Here is a 23,241-nt window from a genome sequence, read left to right on the forward strand (position 1 = left end):
ATCTTTACCTTTCCCAAAGGCCTTTTAGCAAATCAAGAGCACTCTCTTTGAGACTCACATTTAGCTTTCACACCAACAGCAATGACTTTGCAAAAAGACACTCTGGTTCCTCATTTCCTGTACCATGGAAAGAAACTGAGGAAGGGAAAATGTCTGTATCCTCGCCTGGATCAGTTACCTGTTCATTTTTCACTGTTCCTTCAGGTTTGGTTAGAGTTCTGTATTTGGGACTACCTCACATAGTTTTCTCTCCGAATATTGGAATACTTACTTCACCACAGTCCCTGAGCCAGTTTATTCTCTATTTGGTTTCTTCTGCCTCTCCTTTTCTAAAATGGCTCCTGAAAACCCTTTTAATTTACTGTCTCGACTTTCTCTTGCAAAACTATCACTCCTCCATCCCTTGATCCATCTCATCAGTTAATCAAAACCCTCAACTACTTGACAGTTGTTAGCTACCCTTATACTGCAATTCAGACCTGAACAATCAGTTTGTTCCTGTGCAGTAGACAACTACTTCTCTACAAGGGCTTTTGGGTTAATAATAGATCATTGATGTTAGATGTAACTTCTGCTGTTAGAAATATGTTTGGAGCCTTGAACTTTACCCAAAGACAGAGGTTCAAATACCCCAAAAGAGACTCTACATACTTAAAGTATAGCTTAAAGGGTGACACAGATATTCACAGAGAATCTCCTGATTCACATTGCCTTCCTTATTTCTTTGCTTACAAGATTCAACTAGGAACACATGTCTAATATAAGCTGTACAGGTAAGCATTTAAAGGCATCTCTTGCTACCTTTATTTGTATAGACAAAAGGGACATTTGTCTTGGGCCTTTCTTTGAGCTTGTGGATCATTGTGTACACTTGTGAGGGAACCCAGAGCTCTGAAGTGGATGTGCTTGGATTCTATAAAGAAGAGTGGAAGGCCTTCACACAAAAAAGGGTGGTTTTGTCAGGGGAAAAATCTCACCATGGTTTAACTTTCTGAATAGAGAACATTCAAAGTGACTATGAAAACAGAGCATAAATAAATAGCTTTCCTAACTGTCTTGATATTCTTGCGGGCATTCACCAATGGACCTTCACCATGGGAAATCTTCTGCAACAAATCTTCTTAAGGATACCTTTTGGCAGGGTGTACAAATACAGATTCAAAGACATGTATTTTCACCCTGGTCCATTACAGATCCTGAGGAAGGGTCTTAATGTTACCAAAATTTGGCTTACAGACCAGCCTCTTGCTTCTCATTTCAGCCTCAGTGAACTGTACACGCTATTGTTCAAGACATCACATAAACCAAAGCAAGAGGGGAGGTTAAACTCAAGTCTGCAGATCTGGTCACTAGCAAGCGCAGCGCAGACTCCATAAAAGGGAACAGAGCAGTTTGCTAAACCAGGCAATACATCAATCCTTTATGCTATGTACACTTCATTTACAGGGCATTTGCAGATTCAGAATGATGATGGATGAAGCTGCAAAACACAGTTTCATTTTCAGCACTTCAAGGCAGAGAGCAAAGCAAAAATTATTTGTGATTTTATCTTTTATAACCAATCCCTAATAGTTAATCCAGAGGTATTTCTTTTTGTTTACTCAGTCTCGTTTCCTATTGCTTTCCCACCTCCTTTACTTTATAGCCCTGTGTCTGCTCAGTGAGTCTGGGGAGTACTCTGTTTTACATGCACCACTGCATGGACAGATAGGAAGTTTTACCAAGGTCGACAGATGCTAACTGACTCACAGAAGACAAGTTACTGTGACTTCCTAGTTTGGCAAACTATGATTCTTCCATGGTATCAGTTTGGGCAACATCTAAACTGCAATAAAAAGTGCATTTTCCACAAGAAAGACAAAAGCAAGAGCATGATAATATTTTATAAATACAGATATTTTCTCTTCACTCATAGCCTGCACTGAATTCAGTAATAATAGCAACCGTGGAAAGAGTCACTTATTTCAAACATCAGTTAGTCACTTTGACCTAACATTTAATGGGTTCTTTTATATATAGATTTCTCTCTACATTTTTGTATTTCCCCCCAAGCTTGATTCTTGTAAGGTACCTGGGTTTTTTTACTGCTGAAAAATCACTGATCCATATGATCTGACCTCTTAGCAAAAACATTTTCCACTGTCAAATTGTTTTGTTTTCCAGAGATCCACCATTAATTGTTCATTCCCCCTGCTAAAATGCAATTTTTATGAGAAAAATAAAATATTTCTATATTTCTTTTCATCAATGAGTAAAAGATGTCACTGCAGTATCACAGATCAATCATTCTCTCTCCTTTTTCTATGACTTATAAAAAAAAATTCAAGTTAATGCAATAATGAATGGTTTGTTCAAGATCCTAATGGTTTCTGCTAAGTGCTAGGAGAACATCAAAGTGCATTTGGATTGTCATCTTCACAGTCCAATTCATTACTGTAATGACTCAATAACTTCTTAAACCAAATAAAGCAAAGAATTCTGGAATGGATGTAGCCTACACCATGAAGCTGTTTGTTCCTAAGCCACAGTGCTATATTTAAATTGCTTATTGAGCTTCAGTATCCCACTCCAGTATGAAGGGCAATTCAGAGTCATCAATGGAAATGGAAGTATATATTTTTTCCCTTATTCAAACATTGCACAATTCCAATTGTTTTCCACACCACTAGTAGGAAAATGCATGTTCTTACCCCACAGCCTATTCCATTGCCTGGTTCACATACAATTTTCCTCACTCCTGGTTCAGGAAGCAAACCCGCTCCACAGCCAGGGGTTGGACAGAGCACTCCTCCCATCTGCAGCAGGCACTCCTCGGCCCCATAGCGCTGGTAGCGGTTGTACTACAATACAAAAGACTGGTGTTAAACTTCCAAGAGCATGCAAACATGACCCTTCCCCCAAACTTTATGCTTGAATCTCTCCCATGTAATTGTCAGCTGTCCTAATGTCTCACATGCTAAGTCCAGGTTATTTATCAAAAGTCTAGAACTTGGGAGGGTTGTTAAATGTGGTGTCACTCTGGTCCAGCTCACATCATATGTATCATTTTCTGACACGTAGCTGTCATTTTCACCACCAAAAAATTGTGTGGGATATTGAAAGCAAGGAAACAGCAGACTCTTTGTGTAAGTAACCTCAAGAACTCTTATATTATGATTTAAAAAATATGGTAAGCATCATAAATATAGTCCAACAACAAGTACTGATAAACACTGTATAACAGATTGAAAGGAAACCCACAAAAGAACCCCAGAAATCTATTGCTAGTACAGTATAATGTTATAGAGCTAAAGGCTTGTAAAAATCGCCCAGCCAACTTTGTTTTCAAAATGCATTTCATGAAACTGATTGGCAAAATAATTCTCTGACATACATTTATTTCAGTGCCAGGTGAAGCTTTTTTCCAGGATCTCCCTTGGAAGTTTTCATAGTTTTTGTAATTTTCCTCTAGTTGCATCCTGATCGCCTAAAAGGCTGTGGAAATGCCTCCAGTTTAATGATGGAGACCCTGACACACAGCAACATTAAATAATATACTCACTGTATCCTCACTGACAAGAACGCCTACTCTAAAATGACTGATGCTATTGCAATAACTTTCCCTGGTCTAACTTACCCTGCTTTCAGCCTGAGATAAGCTGAGCAAGTACAAATCATGCTGTGTACATGTAAATCACATCCACTCTAGGGCTCTGCATTGGTGCAGTTCCACACTGGTGGCTATATAACCATTGTAAACCAGGCTTCGGATTCGCCTATAAATCTGGTCTACTGTAGAGTGAAATAAATGAAAGCATTTGGTCCTAACAGCCCCAAAGAAAACAGGAAAATCCAAAAGGCCAAAGAGGAAGGGAGTAGCATGAATTTTCTCCGTGAGCAGAATGACTTGACGATGTGCTAAAGGAACAAAACCGAGCTTTATGTTGCAGCACTCACAACAGTATTTAGTGCTTCATAAACTTTTATCCTTTACTGCTCATGAAAATCTTGGTCCCTTTTTTTTTTGGATAACAAATGAAAAACTCTCTCAGCAATCTTCAGTCCTCGCCAAAGAAATCCCATGTGGAAAACTGAAATAATAGGGCTAAAACCTCATACGCAAATGACAGAAAGAATGTTAAATTATAAAGACAGAGATGCCACTGCTTCTTTTGTGAGTACATTTAAGAATATTCTTCTTCAAATGTTGCCATAACATGTCTTGTTACACTGAGTTTTTAAAAATAGCATGCAACTTCTGAACAAACTGGAACAGAAAGGCATAAAAGTGTGACATCACAGAAGAAAAAAAAAAAAGGTTTACCAACCTGGAAATATCCACCTTTGCCTGTTAGCAAAGCACACAAAAAAACTTTCTCTCAAAAGAAAAATGAAACCTAAAAGGAGAGAAGGCCTTCAAAATATCAATGTCTGTGTGAATAGCAGACAGAAATACTGGCATCTTGGATCTGGAAGACCTTGAAGATCCAAGATGTCAGTATTTTGAGAAAAATACAAGGCATTACTGCAAAGTCTCCTTGGATGCAGGGACTCAACAATTCAGCTGGTGTTTTCCTATGTTATTGTGATAAGCGGCCTGTAGCTAGTGCTGTGCCTCAGGGGCCAGTACTGGGTCTCATCTTATTCAACATATTAATTAATGACCTGGACGAAGGGACAGAGTGTGCCCTCAGCAAGATTGCTGATGATACTAAACAGGGAGGAGTGGTTGACACACCAGAAGGCTGTGCTGCCATTCAGACAGACCTGGACAGGCTGGAGAGTTGGGCCGAGAGTAATGTAACGAATTTCAAAAAAGGCAAGTGTAGGATTGTCCCCCTAGGACAAATAACCCCAAGCACCAGTACAGGCTAGGGGCTGACCTGCTGCAGCTCTGTGGAGAACAACCTGGGATTCCTGGTGTAGAAAAAGCTCTAGATGAGCCAGCAGTGTGCCCCTGTGGCCAAGAAGGCCAATGGTATCCTGGGGTGCATAAAGAAGAGTGTGGCCAGCAGGTCAAGGGAGGTTCTCCTCCCACTCTACCCTGCCCTGGCGAGGCCACATCTGGAGTCCAGTGTGCAGTACTGGGTTCCCAGTTCAAGACAGACAGGGAACTACAGGAGAGAGTCCAGTGGCAGGATAAAGGCAATGGGCATAAACTGGGACACAGGAAGTTCCATCTCAAGATGAGGAAAAACTTCTTCATTCTGAGGGTGGCCAAGCACTGGGTCCGGCTGCCCAGAAAGGTTGTGGAGTCTTTTTCTCTGGAGATACTGAAAAACCTGCCTGGACACGATCCTGTGCAACCAGCTGTAGGTGATCCTGCTTTAGCAGGGGGCTTGGACTAGATGATCTCCAGATGTCTCTTCTAACCTCAACCGTTCTGTGATTCTGTGGTTATCATGCTGAACCTGGAGTACTGGCATAAATATTTAATGTTGAACTTCAACAATTTTCAGTTCCTCGTGATCCTTGCACTAAATACCTCCTGAGTACTCCAAGTCATTCTGCTGGCCTTGAAGAGAAATATGTTTAACCATAGCTGCAAAGCTCTCTGCTGATCTAAATTTTCTTCAAGGCAGAGATTGGACCTGAAGGTGAAGATAGTGAGTGTCTTACCCTGTTAAAAGGGAACATTGTGCTGGACGTGGGATTGTTAGCAGCTTCTCATTAAAGAGGCAAATGCCAGTGACACTGTAGTTGAGACAGTGTAATTATTTCCATTATAAATTCTCAGCTAAAAAAATGAACTCAGCACAAAAGGGCATGGAGAGATTCCTCTCATCAACTCTTATTTTTTGTTGATATACAAAAATGGGAGACATATAAGAATCAATCTGTCTTGGAGAAAGTTACAGAAAGGAAATATCCAGTGTACCAACTGGCAAGGTGGAGAAACCCTTCATATTGTGTCCAATAAATTTGACATTTTGTACTGGTTCAGCACAAGACTCATGCCAAACCAGTAGAGTACTCTCATCAGTGATTTTCACACCATAAAAGCAAAAAAAAAAAAAAAAAAATCAACTTTAAGACAGGAAAGATCCTACTAAATGCATTCGCACATCTTGACATCTAGTTACCAGCCTCTTTTCTACTTTCAAAGTCCAGATACATTTATAAGATGTCATTTTCCAATTTCTTTTTCCTTGTGCCTGAACAGTAGCAACGAAGCCAACAACCAACTAAAACATGTAGTAGCAGAACATACAGACTTTTGCTGCCACAACACAGTCACACATAACATAAATGGATTTAGGTCTTTATTCAGTGGCCTAAACCAGACTGATTTACTTTTCATTAAGGGCGCATTTATAAAATGCTTGTAAAGCTCCCAAACACTTATTCATGAATTATTAATTATTTGCATATAGTGGCAGATTATATCTATTGGAGGCATTTTCTCCTATGTGTCACAGCCGTACCTATCACACAGGACTGATGCAATTAACGTGGTTAAAGCAAGTCAGTTTTCAAAAGCCCTTGAATGTTTTTAGATCCCATGATCACCCTTCATGGAATGTGAATCGTTCTGTTTCAGGCCAGTGGATAAAGACAGGTAGAGTAAACCACAGGTGGTTGTCTGCCGGAATGTCCTTAAATATCTTGTCTGGACTTGATCCCATGATCTCATTCTTATCTGGAGATGTAAAGTAGGAGTCATCCCATTTAGTCTGGATTTCTGCAGACATGATAGCTGTGGTTGCACTGGTTACTTAGGCTCTTTTAATAATTAACAGTAGAGATAGGATGCAATTCACCTTTCCTATTCTAGATTTGTGCGTCAGCATGAAAAGAACTGAGTCCTGGCATGCCCTGTTCCGTTAACAGTAAAGAGAGATCAGACAATTTGCTACATATTGAAACTTGAAATTGTTTCCCACAATAGCTGCATCAGTTCCAATAATTCTGATCCTAAGTCACCTGGTCTAAAGTATTTTAGATGACTAAATAGCTTAGACTGTGAACCACCTCACACAAAAAAATTAAATACCTAAGCTAAACAAGCCACACAGGCTCCAAATATACTGAATGAAAAAAACCAAAATCCCAAGAAGGGAATTTATTCTGACTTACATGTGATGTCTAAGATAGGTACAGTGATTCACCCTGTGGAAGTGCTATAGTTGAAGCTGAGAAAACTAACTTAAGCTAGATATCTTAACACATATAGAACATTCATTAAAGATGAATCCAATTTCTGTACATTCAAAATATTTCACAATATCTATTACTCAATTATTATCAATGTGCCTTCTATTTAGAGGTGCACTCATCATGTGTAAAATGGTTCTGCATGCTTCAAGGAGAAAAATAACTCCTATTATTTTAAGGAAAAATGTCTTACTAAGTTTAATATATGGGGAACTTGACTGAGCTGGCATTCATGGAACCTGATTTCAATTCCTGGCAGCAGCACAGCCTTCCTGTGGTTTTCACCTAAGTCTCTTAATCTATGCTTCTCATCAGTTCCCCATTTGTAAAGAGGGAGAATGATACTTGCTGATTTCACTGTAGTGTTAAGAACCAAATTCCATTAATAGTCATGAGGACATCAAATACTATGGTAATGAGGGGCATAAAATTACAAAGAAATCACCAGCCGTCTACTGCTGCTAGAAATCCGTTTTTGAGCAAAGCATCTCAGGCATTTATATTTTACTGTAATAAGATCCTCAGAAATACAGGTAGATAAATAGTTGCCAGATTCACCATAGAACCACATATTTCAATGCTTATTTGAAAAAAAAACAACTTACCAATGAACCTTTAAAAAATATGATTTCCTCCAAATCACTGGTGCTAATACAGCTAAAGGTAGATGAACATATAAAGGTATATGAACATTCTGATTTTTCTCTGAAAACTGCATTCTGTTGTGAATTTTCTGCTCAGTGTGTGAATTGTTCTCATCAACCCATATCTCCAGTTTTTAGTGAATAAAATTTTCAACCACAGCACGAAGCCTTTTCATGCAGTATTTGCTCGTAAAGACTTGTCAGGGCCTTTAGAAATTATTTTTAACAAATTATTATAAATTGTAGTATAACATAGACATGGAAGCTGAATATTTGTAAGAATTTAGACCCTGCTCCCCTATTGCTAGATTGGGATGGTTTCCCTTGAGTCTTAGAATGGTACTGGCTTTTCAACCGGTGAAAATTCAGCTATTTGATATTGTAAATCACGGGTAATGTAAATCAAACCATTGGGCTGACACAGGAATGAACCAGGTTTAACTATGGGTTGCAGGCTCCTCAGTTGCACTGGGATTCAAATAGTAAGACAAAACTGAAATGCACCTGGATGCACCAAACTTGTACAAAATATTCTTTGTGAACACTGCCATTCCTTGCCATATTATTTAATTTGCAAGTTATACTTTAATATCATAGGACCACAGAATGGTTTGGGTTGGAAGGGATCTTACAGGATCATCTGTTCTAACCCTTCCCCCCCCTGCCACAGCACAAGTGACTTGTGCTATTTTAATTTTACTTTTACACTTTGGGAACACTTTTCTTTCTTTTCTATTTTTTCCTCACACCTGAAAGCATCTGCTCAGTAGCAGCCTTGCAGGAAACTTTGGACAAAAGTTTAACAGTAGATGGAAAGCCAAAATTTCTAAGGTAATTCAATTACTTGTTTCTTTTAACTGCATATAAAGGTCTCAGAGGAAAGAAAATCTACTTTCTGGAGTCAGATTGTTTTTACTGCTCCTATAAATCAAATAACCATCTGTGTGCTTCAAAATTAGATTGTGAAGGCTATTAGTCCATAATGTAGACTAAGCACTTTATTTATATATATTATACACTTACAAAATACCCCAAGAATTAGTTCCATAATGTAATTAGGCAACTTAAAGTACAAACCCCTTAGTACTCATTGGGCTAGTAAAAATGCTTACAAAAGTGCCATCTAAAACATAGATTAAATAGAGATGGACTGACATGGCTCCCCATGGGGCATCGTTACTTTATTTTTCCTGAGTTACTGGGCTGCCCTGCTAGCCAGTGGCAGGATAGGAAGAACAAGTGCGGAGCATCAAGTCCTTCCTGTCTCCACAGGAGCAACACAAAGGAGACCAGAAAGAAACCACCTTCTAGAGAGCTGGAATTTACCTGACTTTGGAGAGTCATGGAAAATTGGGTAAGGTGGTCTCATAAAAACATTTAGATAAGAAACCCTTGGCTGTAGCAAAGCAACACAATTGATGGATAAAATTAAACTGGAGCTGAGGGGGAAAGAAAGGAAAGATGGCAGTTTGCAGAATGATATGAAAGAAAGCACAAAATGAGTAGTATGAACACAGAAAATAAAGAATATTGAGGAGAGGATGCTGGAGCAGGTTGTATTGGAAATCAAACAATATATGAGAGGCAGTACGATGCCATATAGAAAGTGGGCTAATCACGGTGTATGGCTTGGCACTGTATTTACATGCAATTAGAAGTTTGTGATCTTCCAGCAGGTATTTGTGAGATCAGTCTGAGCAGACTGAATTCTGGAGATAAACAATCTGTTCTCTGTGACCCCTGTGGGGTGTCACAAAGTGTGGAACTGAGGTTCACTGAAGTAGATCTGGCTTCCAGGAATTCCACTTCTTGAGTCACATGAGTGAACAGATGCATAGTCCATGAAAGCAGATCAAAGTAATCCAAGGAATGGAAGAAGTCCCATATTCTACATCCACTTGAGACTCTGAACACTGGAATTCAAATCTTGTCTCTGAATTTAATAAAAGTTGGGTTGAAGAGAATTCATCTATTTTAAGAGGCGCTCAAGTTTTTCACTGGTAGTTGTTACAGGCAAGTGAACAAATGGAAATTTTGGTCCTACACAAAATGACATCTTGTTTTAGTTTGACAGGAAAAGAATATCCTTTAAATTGATTTTGATCACAGATACCTTCTCCTTTCTTTGTCTCCATTATTTATTTCCGCTGTTGAGTCAAATATAAATTGCTTTTATTTTAGTGCGCAGACAAGAAGTTAAAAAAGGAGTGAGGAAGTAGAGATGCCCTACCTATGACAAGAACTCAAAGAGAATAAAGCTCTGATAATCCAGGAAAGACAAAGCTGAGGAACTCAGATTCCAATTACCTTTGAAGTCAGGCAAGAAGGCAGTTAGGAGATGTTCAAAGTAGGTAATAACATAGGAAGAGAGATACATCACTGGTCATATGACAGTGGAAGGTGGTAAAGTTTGTTGTGTAATTACAGCTATTTAAAAAAAAAGTGATGTAGGGAGAGTGATAGGATGATGATGACAAATACAAAGGTAAGCCAAATGAGATGGACAGAAATCAGGTATTAGGCAGAAAAGTGGAATAAAAGGAGAGATGTGTATAGGTACCACTCACACTGAATAGTAGCTGAAGCCAGGGGACTGTCTAGGAAAGAACAGAGCCCCAAGGAAGTATACTTCTAAAGATACAGATTTGAGAATAATAACAAAATAGCTTAGGTTTAGTAATTATGAACTGGATACATTTTCAGTGATTTTTTTTTTGTAAACAGCATGTGAATTATTGAGAAGTAATTTACATTTTTTTCAAGTGTTGTTTATCTTGACCACAAATGCTTGAGAAGCACTTTGTTGATCATATTTGACAGATTCTTACACTAAACTCAGCTGATTAATTAGAATTGTCACATGACATTACTTTTGCCTGAATGGGTAAATATTTATCAATTAAGTTAAGGCTGACTTTACTTTCATATTCTGTAGCATATACTTAAAAAAAATTTCCCCCAGGAGTTACTGCAAACAAAAACTCCCCAAAAGTACTTTCCTCTTACCACTCATATGTATTGTGTAAAAATTCCTTTAAAGTCTCAGTTGATGGTAAGGGATGTCTGTCCACACTGTGCTCTCTTCAAATCAGATTTCTGTTATCCCCAAATTACAGCTCACAGAAAAACCTAGCAGAAGCCTACACCACCTATGAACAGTATGGGGATGTGCATCTGCAGATTTTCACAGCAGGGCATTCCTTTGCATGAGTTTTTCCCAATTGGACCAAGAAATGTGGAAAAAAAAAAAGGAAAACAAAAGGAGTGCCCCCACTGTGGCTTGCTCAGATTCCAGGGGTACAAACACCCACAACATTTCTAATGAAAAAGCCAGCAGTGCTAGGGGTTTCAGTAGCAGCTGGTAGGGGACTTCTGTTAAAATTGATCACTCCCCTGTCAAAATATCCAGAAACCGGCCAATGCATTCTGCAAAGTTGTCAGAGCAGATGATAGAGCAGAGAAGTGCAGCTATACATTTCTTAACAGTGTCTTTTCCTGCCACTAGCATGTCATCTGCTTCATCTGTGCTGTGACCTGTTGGGGGCACTCAGGTATAGCAGCAGATTGCTTGCTCTTGCGCTGTTTTCCCTTCCAGCTTCAGATATAGCTGCTATTTTATTAATGAATCAAAATATTCCATTTAAACAATTAAACAAGATTTTTTAAAATCTTTTTTTTTAATTATTACTATTTTTTATCACTTTGGGGAGAAGAGGGAAGTTTCTCAGAGATTCATTAGGGTGACTCCATTACAGTTCACTACAAGTCATCTTGCTACGTTGGAATATTGTGGTGTTCAGATCTGAATTAATGTGTTCTCTCTGCTGTCTGCCACCGACCTGTTGAATTACCTGGCTTCCACTTTATTTGGGCGAAGACCATGATTAGTGCATCTTTAACATATTTTTGCAAGCAGATTGTACTATCACCCCTTGTAGGACTATTTGCATTTAAATGCAGAGACAGCCAACCTGACAGGGCAAATGGTTCCCGCAGGTGACCAGCTTTCATATATTGTGCTATTTCTCAATAGCTCCCCTGCTAGTAAAACTTCCATCCCAATCCTCAGTGTATCTCAGGTACCTCTGAAGTGAAGCAGTTACCCAGCAGGTTGGTCTGCATCCATTATGCAAGGGGAAAATGATGGATTATGAACAGTGAGATCAAATTGCACGAAAAAGCTCAACAGAGCAATGGACAGTTAAAAAGCTTCAGGCTTTACACTTCCAGGGGCTGCATGTCCCTGAGACTCTCTAACTTCTACAGACTTTTGTGCACTGGGAAAGCCTGTGACAAGGATGTCCAAATCAGACCAGTCAAGGCTGCTTTTGGAGACTTTTCTAGGTCAGACGCCCTGGCACCTTTTCAATAGGTCATGTACCAAGTGGGGTAGCAATCTGTTGCTAAATGTATTTGGGTTGCATATTAAGCCAGTTACTCTGCAAGCTAGTTTTATGTGGGAAGGTAGGTATTTGCAATGCATTTCATGTACCAGGGAAGTTTGCACCACAGAGACCATGATTGTGTTTCCATAAAATCTTGTTGCCACCAACTAAACTTTAGAAGAGACATTCTAGCTAGAATGAATCTGCCAGAATGTACATTCCTGAGGGAACAGGAGATATGGGAGTTTACATGTCCAGGAGACTATTGAGAAGTTTGGCTATTTGGACTACTGTTGCTTTATTATAGAAATGCTTTTAGGAAAAACAGAAAGCCTTTCTTTCTCAGCATATTTTTTTCTCCAATGTTTACATTTAGATAAAGAAACATTTTATTTGGATGGACAGGTAGAGAGGCAGACACATGTTTTCAAGTGGCTGAATCCTGCAAGCTGGTCAAAACTTTTCTCTCCTAATGACATCAAAAAAATTATATACTGTAAGTATTTACAGGAAACAAATACTTGGTGAACAAAGGGTAGAGGCCATGGTTTTGTATTAAGAACAGCTGCTTGATTTTAATTTGACTGAAATTTGGTTGATAAAGGTAAGAGATGATGAAGCAGACTCCTCTAAAGGCATTTGTCTTGCTGCTGCATGGCATTTTGATTAAGTATCTGGAGTGATGCAAAATTAACATGCCATATATTAAGAGGATGAACACTTAGCTATCTGACATATCTAAAATAAAATTGTAAACGGGCAATCATTATTAAGCAGGTGTGCTTCCAAAAAGATCCTGAAGGTATTGATTCTTGGCCTTATGCCACCTAAATTTTTTTATCAGTGTCTTGGAAAAAAACCAAGAACAGGGAACAGCGGTGATAAAGCTTGTAACAATTTGAGAACTAATGAACTTGTAACATGGATGGTTAAGTTTGTGCTACAGGGGTATCTGAACTGTTGGCAAACTGGGTTTAAGGAAACAATTTACTTTTCAGCCCACTCACACATGAAGTTATTTTTCCAGGAACCAACTATCACCCACTAATGTAGAACGGGACTTTTGTCTGGGAAGCAGTGTGATGGATCGTGAGCTGAATCTCAGCTGTGTTCATCATGCCCAAGAGCACTATGGCACCTCTTAGATTAATAAATAGGAAACACTACAAGGGAAACCTAGAAGGGAAATTACATTCCTCACTGGGCAGACACTGGTTTAACTTGAACCTACAAGTTCCAGTGGGAATGTCCATTTTGCACCAAAAGCTTCCTTTGTTCTGTCTGAAACATAATTAACTGACAGTCTGACTGACAGTCTCTCTTTTGCTGTATAAGCCATTTTTTAGTCCTGTTCCAGGGGTATGGTGGCTTTTCCTGAGTTGCAGGAATAGTTTGAAGTAATTTTTTATTACGGTGATCACCTAGTGCCTTGTGACGGTGCAAAGGGAATTGGAAATGTGAAGGATCTGGACACTGAGGAATTGGAGCAACCTAGGGACCATACTGGTGCTGGTAGTGGTGGAAAGAAAAGAGGCTGAGAATTTTGTCTTTCACTTTTGAGAGGTATAATAGGATCTAATGTCTGCAAGTGATTTGTAAACACAGAATGTATGCTTTTTCTAGGCAATATACTCCAGTTTAAACAAGAATTAATCCAAGAAAGTCATGTAATGTCTATTCTAAAGGAGATCAGAACAGATTATCACAATAGTCCATTCTGCTTTTATAATCTGGCCTTAAACACATAAGCATTTCAAAAATAAATCAAGATTGGATGTGAAGCAGTAACATGTCCCTGTTCTTTGACTGTTGCTCGGAGTGGAAGAAATACATGTTGATTGATAATACTGAAAAATTCTAAGCCGTATGGATAAAACTGTGTTATTAGTTACAATTTTTTTCCTATGTAGCATACATGAGAGTAGAAAGACACACTTTCAGATCTTTTAAAAAGTAGATATATAACCAAATAAGAAACAATTAGATATGCACACAAATAAGGACTTGGCCTGAAAATTCTTTCATTCTTCATTTAGATGTATTTTGATTTTTTTTTACCTTGGTTTCACACCAACTTCTCCCTAAGTGTCAACGGATGTGCTAAAGTCAAGCACTGTGGTCATCAGTAGACTGATGATAACAATGTTTTATAGTGACAGAATATAATTCCAATAGTCTTTATGCTTGTATGGGTTTATGGAGTAATTCCAGCCACTTGCCAATGCCCATCACTTGCAGACATCAGTTAAGACCATGATGATAACCACTGAATCCAAACAACCTGTTGGCATAGCCAGCTTCAGAGAAAGGCAAATATTTATAGATCAGACCCATTCTACAAAGAACCTTTCCATCTGCATAGTTTTACACTCCTTATGCACGATGGCAATCATTTCTCATCTGTTTAGATGTATCTAATATAAAGTGGAGTAATTTAATTATGAAAGTCCAAAAGAATATCAAAATACTGCATCTGGCAAAGCCCCTGTTTTTACTTGATTAGCAAGGCTTTTCTTATCAAACTTCTATACTCTCTTCAAGGCTTCTCTTATTATTGGAGAGAAATTAATTATCTTTCCTTTTTTGGTTCCTTGTGGTTTACATCATCCCACTTCTGAAGTTTGCATGGGATCATATGATTTAATACTCTCTTAGTGCAAAGGTGTAAGGGTAGGTGAGTGGAACAAAGAAAAAAAGTAATATGATGACATAAATAAACTCAAATCTGACATTTCTTAATGTCTGAATTCTTCATTTGTACTCTTAACTCTTGTAGCCTTCAATTTTATGTCTACAACTTCCTTCTCTAAAAAGCAACTAGAAAAAAAAAAGCCCATCAATTAAACTATATTGCTCTGCCAGTGGTTATTAGCAAGGCTGAGGTCTACAACTCCGTCCTCAGAGCTCTATCAGCGGAGCTATCAAAGTCTGACTGGTTCAGCACTCTCCCTCATACGCATCGTCCTTGGTTTAGCTGCTCCCTACTTTTCTTTCAAATACCTCTTTTCTCCTACTCTTCCTATTCTGCTCAGCTGACCTCCTCATGCAGCTCACTGAGTACAGATCTTGCTTTATTTACCAATCTCTTTAGCAAGTTTCCGTATTTGGTCATTCCCTTCCAGTCCTTGGTCCCAGCTCTTTGTTAGAGCCTAATCCCTACTGTTCTGCTTTCTACTCCTACCCTTGTTCACCAGTAAGTCCTATCCATTCAGTGTCCTCAAGCTTCATCTCACACTGCCCTCCTTTAGTCAGCTGGCTCTAACTGGTCTCTTGCCCCCATCTATGCTGGTCATAATTTCCTTTATTTCTATTTCCTTAGTCTCACCAGATTCCTGCTTCCAGCATCTCTTTTGGCCCAGCCTGTCTTCACAGAATCACAGAACGGCAGGGGTTGGAAGGGACCTCTTGAGATCCTCTTGTCCAACCTCCCTGCTAAAGCAGGATCACCTAGAGCTGGTTGCACAGGATCACGTCCAGGCAGGTTTTTGAGTATCTCCAGATAAAGAGACTCCACAACCTTTCTGGGCAGCTGGTCCCAGTGCTTTGTCACCTCACAGTGAAGAAGGTTTTTTTCCTTATCTTGAGGTGGAACTTCCTGTGTTCCAGTTTGTGCCCATTGGCCCTTGTCCTGTCACTGGGCAATTCCTATAGCCCAGAGAAGAGTCTGGCCCCATCCTCTTAACACATACCCCTTAGATATTTATTGGCATTGATGAGATCCCGGCTCAGTCTTCTCTTCTCCAGGCTAAACAGACCCTGCTCTTTCAGCTTTTCCGTATAAAAGAGATGCTCCAGTTCCCTCATAATCTCATCCAGCCCTTCTCTAGACTCTCTCCAGTAGTTCCTACATCTTTCTTGAACTGGGAAGTCCAGAAATGTGTGCTGTCTCTTTTTATCCATTCCTGTCAGTCAAATTATCCCAGACTCCCCTTCGTGCTGCTTTCTTGCTGAGGAAAAGCTGAGTCCCTGAGGAATCTGGCTTTTGACTTTCTGTAACAACTGAAGAGGAGGGCTTGAGGAGGAAAACTGCAAGCCTAGAAAAGGTCCTAGCAGCCCCAAATGCAACAAAAAAAATGGGAGAGTGAGAGGGAATGGAAGCAACAGGGTGTAATCTGATCTAAAAACTAAGAAACCAGATATTAAGTTAACATTGCTGGAGCTGCTCCTGCCTCTCCCACAGCCCTCAGAGAACCTTGTGGAAGAGCCTTGGTGTCAGGTTCATTAAAAGACGCAGATATTCTTATGTACAACATACTAATGCTGAGCTTTCAGGCCCTCATGAATTACAGAAGCATCATTTGAAAATTCAACTTGTCTCAAAATTTCAGGCCATTTTCTCAAGATCTCTCTACATTAATTTCATTATTGACAAAATAACAATTATGACCACCCTGCAGGTGTTGTAAAGCATAATTCACTGTTATGCTTTCCTAAGATCCCTCTACAGAAATAGCTTTCTGAATGCAAACCACAGCTATAATTCTGAATGAGAAACACACTTTTAAGAGAGAAAAAAGGCGACAAGAAGAGATGGATAATATCATGACATGCTGTAAGTATCAACCCCTTAGTCTGATTGTCTATCTGCTTTTTTAGAGAGGCTGTTTACTGCTGCTGTTGAAACCCAGAAAGCTGTGGCAGATAGCAGATGTACCAATTAATAACCTGTCAAGGCTGATGGATAGAATGAAAAAAAAAATCTCTCACATATATCTCCTGTGTGGTTTTTTCCCCACATTTCAGGTCACTGGGGGTCATGAGATACACTCTGCCTCCCTGGAGAGAGACAAAACTGTCTCATTAGCGTCTATCTTTCATGACACTAAGATGCTTGCCTTTGAGATGCTAACTCACCTGTTCTTCTCCCAGAATCCTGAAGTGATGAAGCTCTTTAATCAAGGAGTCCGGACAGCCAGCTGTTGGCAAGAAACAAAAATAGGCATCTTAGAGTTTCCTGTCAGTGCACTGTCAGCATAAGATACATAGATGCAGAGAGAATAGAATATACAGATTACCTTAGATAAAGAAGATTAGAAAGATTAGCCATGGTTCTGCGTGCACCAGAACGCTGAAAACCATCTAGCAAATAATCCACGTTTCCAAGCATGCTACCAAGAATGCCTGGAAAGGTTACATCTTGAATATTTTAGCCATTTCCCCAAAGGACTACAAACAAAAACAAGATGAAAAGGGCAGCACTGTCTGCCAGATAGCACCAGCCCCTTAGTGGAAGCCATAAAGCCTGTTAAAAGAGGATCTCACATCAAAACCTTGGAGCTGCCCAAAGCTGAATTCTGATTCACACACCAGGTTTGGACTCATTTCTAAGTGCAATACAGGCTTCTCCTGATTCCCTGAAGGATTTCATAGGCTCCCCAGATCACTTTAATTTTGGCTGTTACAAATATAGCCCGTTTCCAAATATGTAGTTGTCACCCACAGGTGTGAAACACAAACCAACTATACAGGTGGGGGCGTGGTTTGCCAGAACTTTGGAATCAGATTAATGTACAGTCACCACAGATTTTCACATCTGTACCAGCTAGTAAGAGGGAATACGTCTTACTAGACACCATGCACTTTCCTGACCTGTTCAGACTGTGATTTCCTTCCTGGTGATGAAATCCAAGGCTGCTAGTTGCTTTTGTACACTACTAGACTCACTTCTGGCAAGGGACGAAAGTGCAGACTGTGAGTCATCCGGGCTTTATTCTTTTTACCATAAATTGAAGCATCTGCTTGTGAACAGAGAAAATTCCTTAAAAGGGAATAAAAGCATAGTTCTCCCCAGAATATGGGAGGATCTACAATTTTTAACAACTTGGTTTTTTGCTGATGCAACTACAAATAGTTACCTCTCACTCTTAATGGCTGCCATTAAAAGGATGCAAATGAATTTGGAGACAGTTGTCAGGAAATCTCCATCAGCACTGTGGCTTCACTCAAAGCCAATGAGGCATGGCCTACACTCACAACTTTTGATGGCATAGCAAAGGGAAAAGCCTTTATACTTGCAAGCAACATAACTAAAAAAGACAAAACCTGTACTATAGACAGATATACCAGTACAAGTGACCTACTGTATGATTTTTTTAGTTAGGGAATGGATGTAAATTGTATTCAAATCAGCTTCTTGCTGATAAATGCTTTACCTCCATTCAGATGTGGTACAGCTGGAGAACGCAGCATCAATACAACTTCATCAGCAAAGCCTTTTAGGGTAGCCAAGGCTTAAGCATATGATAAGAATATGCTTAATGGCTTGTCGCTTATTAAATATTACTATTCCTTCCCATTTAATAAGACCTATGATAGTCTTATAGGCTTCTTTTCACTCACTTCTTCCCTACTCTCACACACAAGGGTATTTCCATATTTCCATGTGTGAGTTTTGAATCTGAGTGACTCTTAAAGGACTTTTATTCTCCTGAACTTCTAGGACCACAATCTCTGCATCACGTTTTGATTTTCTCTCCCCATTTGCCCCACGCTTAGGCTCATACTGTTTGTTCTCTTTTCTTGTTCTCAATGCAGTTAAGGTTGTCCTTACAATTCTGCCACAGAATCGCTGCTGTGCAGCATTTTTTCTGTCCACTTTCACTGGCATTTATATCTCTGTCTTCCAGCTCACACAAATCCTGAATGTATCAAACTCTGTCTCCCTGACTTCTTGACCTGAGGTCTGACTTGTACTCCAAAACTGTTGACTTCCCTGTGTTCCAGATCAGAACTCACTGCATAAAACATGGCTCTTTTCTACTACCCTAAAGCTCTTATGTAATTATTTTTTTTTCTGCATGTCATTTTCCCTGAAAATATCTGCTTTGATTGTACACTGCTATAGGAATTTCTAAGTGCAGAGGATAATTATAATTTCATACGATACCGCAAGTTAATTATTGACAGATGTTAGCTTTGTAACACCAACTAAACTGCTTTCTGCTTGTCTCTGCTTTTTGCAGTCTTTACAGCGTCTTCAAACAATCATTTCTTTCTTCCCTCTTTTCCTTTCCAATTTATTATTCACTAAATCCCTTAAGATGGAAAAGATTCCTTTGTCTTGCCTAGCAAGAACTTTGCCCTTTTCCATTCTCCTTGAAATCGTATTTCCTGAATGCCTATTTCTCCCAGAAATCCATTCCATTCTGCTCTCATGCATAATTTATATAATCTCTCTTATGTGAACTGCTTACACACATCCTCTCTTCTGACCATGTTAGAGACAATAAACACTTTGGGACCAAGGATCTTTATAAAAGATTGTGTAAAAGTATGAAGATATATATATACACATACATTAACATGCAAATGTTTATTTCCAGTGTTACTGGTTGTCAATTGCTGCATCCTCTTCCCAATACTTTGTATAGACTTTTTTTGAGACTTGCCCAATATAGTTTTCAATCTTTTCATAGTCCAGATTTTCACTGGATCTTGAAAGCTGACTGTAAAAGGGATCCTGAGGTTACCAGCAAAGGAGGAGAGGGAATTTGAAAACCATGCCACTGTTGGCATGATGTTTTCCAGCAACAATGACTTATGCAGTATTGAATTATACTGACACATATTAATAGTCTGGTGTCTTTAAGAAGTCCTTTCAGATCTTCACATTGCAGAAGCAATAATGTGAGGAAACAATGGAAATTATTGTTGTAAAACATTAATTATTATTGTCAATAACTTGAAAAAAAAAGGAAATGAAGAAACACAGAAAACAAAACAAAAAAAAGAAGTAAGATTGAAACATCTTCCTTTTGTTTTGGATATTTTTGCATGAATTACTAATCTTTCCTATTTCTACTTTAATTTCTTCTGTAAGTGGACTTTTGTAAAACATGGTCCAAGGCTGTAATATTTTTACCAAATATCTAGGCATTTTGACAAAGTCTGGGATGATGTTAAATTCCTGCAATGTGACTAGAGACAAAGACTATAGAAAAATAATCATTACATAAATGAAAACAAGAGATAAACAATACCTATTCTGCTGATAAGCATAAAGAACTATTTGTCATCCAACCCACAGTCACCCATATCTCCCTCAACAAATTAATGTATATACAAACACACATGGTGACTTGAAAACTATTAATCACAGCACTCAATGGGTTTACTGGGAAACTGTACCCACCAAAGGTTAAAAGAAAGATTTCATAAGTCTCCGATGTACAACTAGCACTTGCCACATGAAACAAATTATCAGCACTTTTGATATTTCAGCTATTTTGTCTACAATACTTTGACAATTAGTTTTCATGCCCTTGGTAGTACAGAAACTCTATTATAATCAACGGTCTCTATAATTACTGAAACTTTCCATTTCCCTCTTACCAGTTATTGCTGAAAAAGTACAGACATACATAAAAATTCCAGACATAAAGGGAACCATAGGAATATTAAATAAATCAATCAATAACAATCACATATAAGAATCTCAAAAGGAAATGATGCAAAAGCATGGACAATTGCCTTTACTTAGAAGCCAAAATGCAGGATTAAGAACATCTGCAGACTGATAAAATGGCAGTTAAATTTTTAGTTCCCTCTTTCAACTCACATTCAAACCTGTGTGTTTTGTATGTTCACAGCTACGACGATTGTTACAGATGTTTGGTAACGGTGAAGGCAGAGTAAGATGAGAGAAATACAAAAATGATGTGAACCTTTAGTATTTTTATATCACTTTCCCTCTGACACAGGTCCATTGACCTCAAAGCAGTAAGACCCATAAAACTAATGGTGATGTCTTAGGAATGAACCTGAGTCCAAGCAGTAAAGTAAGTTATACAGGGGTGATACCCAGTTCAAAGCACCAGCAGCTTTATAAACTCACAATTTCTTTGCTTATACTCCAGCATTTATTACTTAAATTAAATTTAAGCCTATTATTTGCTTCTAAATGTTCCATCACACCCCAGATTACTTGTTTGATTAATTTTGTTGGTGCTTGATTCTCATATTGCTTTATTATTTAACTGCAAAAGCTGTACTTCTTAATGAAAGGTACATTCAAAGTTACAGAAATTTCCAACTGTAAGTTTACAATTTACATTGTGGTATTCTTCATAAAGTTAAAAATATTTTTTTTAATCTTTTCATATAATTATATGTATCTCCAAGAGAAGAATAATGAAGCAAAATTTAGGAAGGACAGTTTAACGTCCCTAACATCATAAATTCCCCAATTTCAACTGGTCTGAACATACACTTTCAGCTACACTTGTAATTAAACTATGATTCTAACTACTACAAATTTAATTACTCAAGTCTTCACATATTTTTTCTCAGACAGAATTAGCTTCTGTTTTTGTTTTTGCTTAAAATTATCACTTTGCATGACTTATGTTCTCCAGTGAGAAGGCAAAGAAAAAATTAAATCAACCCTTTAATATTGCATAAGCTGGCAAAACAAGAGCAAAAAAAATTACTGCCATTACAAATACAGCCAACTGAGAACCAATGCAAGTGCTAGGGCCCTGATGGCACCACCAGCCCAGAGTGCCCCTTCCTGGCCCCCTGCAGCTCCCCCACAGCCTGTGACACCATGACAGCCCCTGGGACTGTCAGCCCCTGCCCCAGCAGCACCGCAGCAGGGCTAGTCTCCATCTCCCACGGCCAGTCAGGTGCTGGTGAGACATGGCCAGTCCTGGCCCAGCCTTGGCCCCTCCTCATCCCAGGGAAGAGCCCAATGCCAGGAGCTGTGGCTGCCCCACTGCCCTCAGCTCCCTGCTCTGGCCTGGGGTGGGATGGGCCCTGGAGAAATTTCAGCCATAGAGAATCATAGAAAACCATTCAATGTCTTAACTGACTGCAGCCATAAGCCTGTATCTCTACTATGGGATCGTTCATCTCTACTGTTGGATTGCATGATACATCTTCTACCACGCATTTGTAGCATTATTTCCTGCTTTGCATTTTACATTTCATCTTTCCCCAAAGATGGAAAAAGTTGCATGAAATTCACTGTATTTAACCATCTAAATATTGGCTGTATGAGTTCCATGTATTCATTGCACGCTTCCTTTTTAGTCAACGGAAGGAAATACCTTCATGGGGCAATTCCTGAGCCAGGCCCAAAAAAAGGTATCCACTTATCTCCATTAACTGAAGTGTCTAAGGTAACTAGGTAAGATGTACAAGTGACTTTTAAGGTTAGATCAGTTCAATTTCACGCAATAGCTGCAATCCCAATCATTTCTGCAAACGCTTAGCTTTGAGCCTCTAATTTTTCCCATCATATTGCTCCATGCAAACTGAGCATTTACATTATGAGCATGATGTAACTCCTATTTCTCTCACTTAAAGTTTATGTCTGCATCAACACTTGGTAATTCTGAAAAGTACATACCCTTTTGCGAGCTCTGAACATAACCGTGTAAGAATATCTTATCAGTGTCCTTCAAAAGGTATCTTTCCACAGTGCTAATTGCTAAAGCAAGCATGCAACTGAAAAATATTTTAAATACATGAGAATAACCACTTCATGCTTAGAAAATTAATGGATGTATGTCTTTTTTTTTCTATTCCATGTACAATCATATTTGACTTGGGTACAGATATGAAAAATATTCCATATTAAAAAAAATAATCTCAAAGTTTGGAAATTGAATGCTCTAATGGCAGTACTTGCAAAATAGCAACAATTACATCTACATGTATACAGGCAAGTGTATGCTGGCCTGCCATGCATGCACAGCAAGGGAAGATGGCAAGGAAAGCTTGCAGCTTGTTATAGCAGGTATCCATCCAGAGCATCACGACCACCCACCCACAGTGTGACAAAGTAGCTGGTACTCTATGCAGAAAGTACAAGCGCAGCACAGCCCAGCCCAACCCATACAACTCTCTTGAGCAAGGAGGAATGTCAGGATGAGCACAACCCTGCACTGTGTGTGATAACAACGGGAACAGTACCGGGGTAGCGAGAAGAGGGAATTGGCCTAGACTTTCACACAAAACTTTATAGGTTTAAAATCCCATAATGATTATGCATTTGTTTATGTTATTTTCCCAGTCTCTACCAACCTGTTCAACTAATTGGAATATTGGTGTAAAAAATGCACCTTTCTACTGTCTGT

At 38.9% G+C, this 23,241-nt stretch overlaps 1 protein-coding gene across 1 annotated transcript in view; it reads right to left on the reverse strand.

Annotated features, from left to right (window-relative positions):
- The window catches only part of PRKN (parkin RBR E3 ubiquitin protein ligase), a gene marked incomplete at its 5' end in the record, with an annotated part of 579,674 nt that overhangs the window by 107,145 nt on the left and 449,288 nt on the right, over window positions 1-23,241 (reverse strand). The window contains 2 exon segments of the mRNA XM_084261053.1: window positions 2,691-2,840; window positions 17,018-17,079. Of these exon segments, the coding sequence (XP_084117179.1) occupies window positions 2,691-2,840; window positions 17,018-17,079 (212 nt within the window).

This window comes from Gallinula chloropus (genome assembly GCF_964237585.1).
Source record: "Gallinula chloropus genome assembly, chromosome: 3".
Taxonomy (NCBI): domain Eukaryota; kingdom Metazoa; phylum Chordata; class Aves; order Gruiformes; family Rallidae; genus Gallinula; species Gallinula chloropus.